The following is a 3,753-nucleotide window of genomic DNA, read 5'->3' as shown; positions in this document are numbered from 1 at the left end:
TTCAAAATGGCACCCTATTCCCTATGGGCCCTGGTCAAAAGTAGTGCACTATATAGGGAATAGGGTGCCATTACCATCTCTCTGACTGCGTTCAAAATGGCATCCTATTCCCTATGGGCCCTGGTCAAAAGTAGTGCACTATGTAGGGAATAGGGTGCCATTTGAGATGTAGGCTGTGTCTCTGTGTGGTTGTCAAGGTAACACTACCCAGGTCCCTGTGTCGAGGCCAGCCAGCACCTGGCAAACAGCCTCCTCTCCTCTAACTGTCCCAGTAGCTGGACACAGACTCCTCTCCTGTACCTGTCCCAGCACCTGGCCACAGACTCTTCTCCTGTACCTGTCCCAGCACCTGGCCAACAGCCTCCTCTCCTCTAACTGTCTCAGCACCTCGCAAACAGCCTCCTCTCCTCTAACTGTCCCAGTACCTGGACACAGACTCCTCTCCTGTACCTGTCCCAGCACCTGGCCACAGACTCTTCTCCTGTACCTGTCCCAGCACCTGGCAAACAACCTCCTCTCCTCTAACTGTCCCAGTACCTGGCAAACAGCCTCCTCTCCTCTAACTGTCCCAGTACCTGGACACAGACTCCCCTCCTGTACCTGTCTCAGTACCTGGCAAACAGCCTCCTCTCCTCTAACTGTCCCAGTACCTGGACACAGACTCCTCTCCTGTACCTGTCCCAGTACCTGGCCACAGGCTCCTCTCCTGTAACTGTCCCAGTATCTGGCCACAGACTCCTCTCCTGTACCTGTCCAAGTAACTGGACACAGACTCCTCTCCTGTACCTGTCCCGGCACCTGGTCACAGACTCCTCTCCTGTACCTGTCCCACCACCTGGCCACAGACTCCTCTCCTCTCCTGTCCCATCACCTGGCCACAGACTCCTCTCCTGAACCTGTCCCTGTATCTGGCTACAGACTCCTCTCCTGTACCTGTCCCAGCACCTGGTCACAGACTCCTCTCCTGTACCTGTCCCAACACCTGGCAAACAGCCTCCTCTCCTGTACCTGTCCCAGCACCTCGCAAACAGCCTCCTCTCCTGCACCTGTCCCAGCACCTGGCCACAGACTCCTCTCCTGTACCTGTCCCAGCACCTCGCAAACAGCCTCCTCTCCTGCCCCTGTCCCAGCACCTGGCCACAGACTCCTCTCCTGTACCTGTCCCAGCACCTCGCTAACAGCTTCCTCTCCTGTAACTGTCCCAGTACCTGGCCACAGACTCCTCTCCTGTGACTGTCCCAGATCATCTCTGTTTATCACGGATGTAAACATACAGGAGCATGAGTTGTGTAAGGCAGACAGGAGGAGGAGGAGAGGGAGAGAGAGAGAAAGAGAGGGAGAGAGAGAGAGAGAGAGAGAAAGAGAGGGAGAGAGAGAGAGAGAGAAAGAGAGGGAGAGAGAGAGAAAGAGAGAGAGAGAGAGAAAGAGAGGGAGAGAGAGAGAAAGAGAGGGAGAGAGAGAGAAGGGCAGTCACATGCTAGGCTGCTGGGGTGTTGCTAAAGAGTGGGGTCTATATTTAAACAGGAATGTACACAGAGCCAGAGACCTCATGGAAAGAGACCATAACAACAAACACAGAACAGTTTCTCTACAAACAGCCCCTCCTTCACTTATAGAGAACCACCAGTAGGAGAGAGAGGGGGGCGTGAGAGAGAGAGAGAGAGAGGGGGAGAGAGAGAGAGAGAGAGAGAGAGAGAGAGAGAGAGAGAGAGATGACTGGGTGAATGTTGCTGATAGCAGAGCTGAGTGAAAGGACACCTTCCTCAGACGCATTAGAAGACTGAGACAAGGTAAGGAGGGAAGGAAGGTGTGTCGTACTGAAGGTGTAGAGGTTGACCTGCTGAATGTAGCCGACTGTAAACATGGATAATGATCAACATTTACCCATAAATCAGATGAAAAAACAACCAGAGTTATTCTAACATTATGTTGGCTGTGGATGGTGAATGAGCCAGTGTAGTAATCTGACGAGCTGCTGATTGATTCATCAACCTGTTTTCAATGTCTTATAGGTGAGGAGAAAACGATAACAAGTTGATATCAAACGTAGTAATCTGACGAGCTGCTGATTGATTCATCAACCTGTTTTCAATGTCTTATAGGTGAGGAGAAAACGATAACAAGTTGATATCAAACGTAGTAATCTGTATTTGAATAATGTGCTGTACTGTAACTATTATATCAAACTAATGATTTCTCATTTAAAACAGTTAATTCTGTTATTTATCAAGCGGAATGATTTCTCATTTAAAACAGTTAATTCGTTGACCTACATTCTGCTATAGGTCAGGTTGAGGTTATCACCATGGATACTTGACACGTTTGCCCTGTGTAAACAGTCATATAAAACGAATAGAAATATTATTGTCACGGGCTGTTGAAGGATGAGGACCAAGGTGCAGCGTGGCGAGCGTACATTTTCTTTATTTTAAGCAAAATGACACCAAACAAAAACAAACCGTGACGCTCACAAACAAAGTGCTCTCATCAGACACATGAAAGGATCTCTAAGGTTAGGGCGTGACAGTACCCCCTCCCCCAAAGGTGTGGTCAGGGCGTGACAGTACCCCTCCCCCAAAGGTGTGGTCAGGGCGTGACAGTACCCCCTCCCCCAAAGGTGTGGTCAGGGCGTGACAGTACCCCTCCCCCAAAGGTGTGGTCAGGGCGTGACAGTACCCCCTCCCCCAAAGGTGTGGGTCAGGGCGTGAAACCCCCTCCCCCAAAGGTGTGGTCAGGGTGTGACCCCCCTCCCCCAAAGGTGTGGTCCCCAAAGGGGAAAACCTAAACCTATAGGGGAGGGTCTGGGTGGGCGTCTGTCAGAGGCAGCTGTCTATCATTGTCTTTTGATTGGGAATCATACTGAGGCAGCCTGTTTTCCACCTGAGCTTTGGTCTCATTCCGACGACGGACGTAACAATAGCGTTATTGTTGGTGTGTATTGATCCATGAGACTAAATGGAGATGGTGTCTGACTCCAGGGTAATCAGACCATCCTAACCCAGTGAGCTGATAACAGCTCTAGTGAATGTGTTGTGTCCCAATGCTGGTTGAGTCGAGGACGTGGTCCTGGACCCCAAGCTGGGTTATGACAGGACTACTATAATATGTTAATGTTGATCACGAGCCTCACGCTATCTGCGTTGGGAGTTCTTCGTGCAGAAAACAGCGTGCTACTGAAGATACACATTCTAAATGTAATTTGAGGTATTTATGATCGTGATGGAGTCGGAGGTGGGAAACACCTAAGCCTTGGATCCTACAGGAAATATGTGTGTGATTTGAGAAAACATTCAAATATTAGCGAAATAATTGTTGACCGAGGATTTTTAATCATTCATGTCACTGACTTGACCAAGCTATACACACTCACCTCTACAGAGAAAAAAAATCCCCAAATAAAACCCAAATTGAATCCATTTCCTCCCAAATCAAACCATGTCCGTTTTTTCCCCCCAGAATGGACCAATCAAAACCACACGTAGAGATGTTCCACTACAGGAACAAGGAACAGTCGTCCGACCTCCTACTGCAGCTGAACCGTCTGAGGCAGAACAGGATTCTTACCGACGTGCTCCTCTGTTCAGATAACACAGAGATCCCCTGCCACCGTAACATCCTGGCCTCCAGCAGTCCTTACTTCACGGCCATGTTCTGTCACCACTTCAGAGAGACCAACCAGGAGAAGGTGGATCTGAAGGTAGAGGCTTGTTTCACTTTTTTTTTTAAATAAGCTAAATGTTTTTTTTTTTTTTT

At 49.2% G+C, this 3,753-nt stretch overlaps 1 protein-coding gene across 48 annotated transcripts in view; it reads left to right on the top strand.

The window, feature by feature from the left end:
* The first annotated feature begins 1,670 nt into the window (after positions 1 to 1,670).
* Positions 1,671 to 3,753, top strand: part of LOC127917740 (kelch-like protein 38) — a 15,757-nt gene continuing 13,674 nt past the window's right edge. For all 48 annotated transcript variants that reach the window (XM_052500818.1, XM_052500816.1, XM_052500817.1 and 45 more), the window contains exons 1-3: positions 1,671 to 1,790; positions 2,013 to 2,102; positions 3,457 to 3,697. In XM_052500818.1, the coding sequence (XP_052356778.1) occupies positions 2,092 to 2,102; positions 3,457 to 3,697 (252 nt within the window). In that variant the 5' untranslated portion in view covers positions 1,671 to 1,790; positions 2,013 to 2,091. The remainder of the gene's footprint in view (positions 1,791 to 2,012; positions 2,103 to 3,456; positions 3,698 to 3,753) is intronic.

Source organism: Oncorhynchus keta, unplaced genomic scaffold (assembly GCF_023373465.1).
Source record: "Oncorhynchus keta strain PuntledgeMale-10-30-2019 unplaced genomic scaffold, Oket_V2 Un_contig_1190_pilon_pilon, whole genome shotgun sequence".
In the NCBI taxonomy this organism is placed as follows: Eukaryota; Metazoa; Chordata; class Actinopteri; order Salmoniformes; family Salmonidae; genus Oncorhynchus; species Oncorhynchus keta.
The sequence above is the reverse complement of the archived record's forward strand: the minus strand, read 5'-3'. Positions and strand labels throughout refer to the sequence as shown.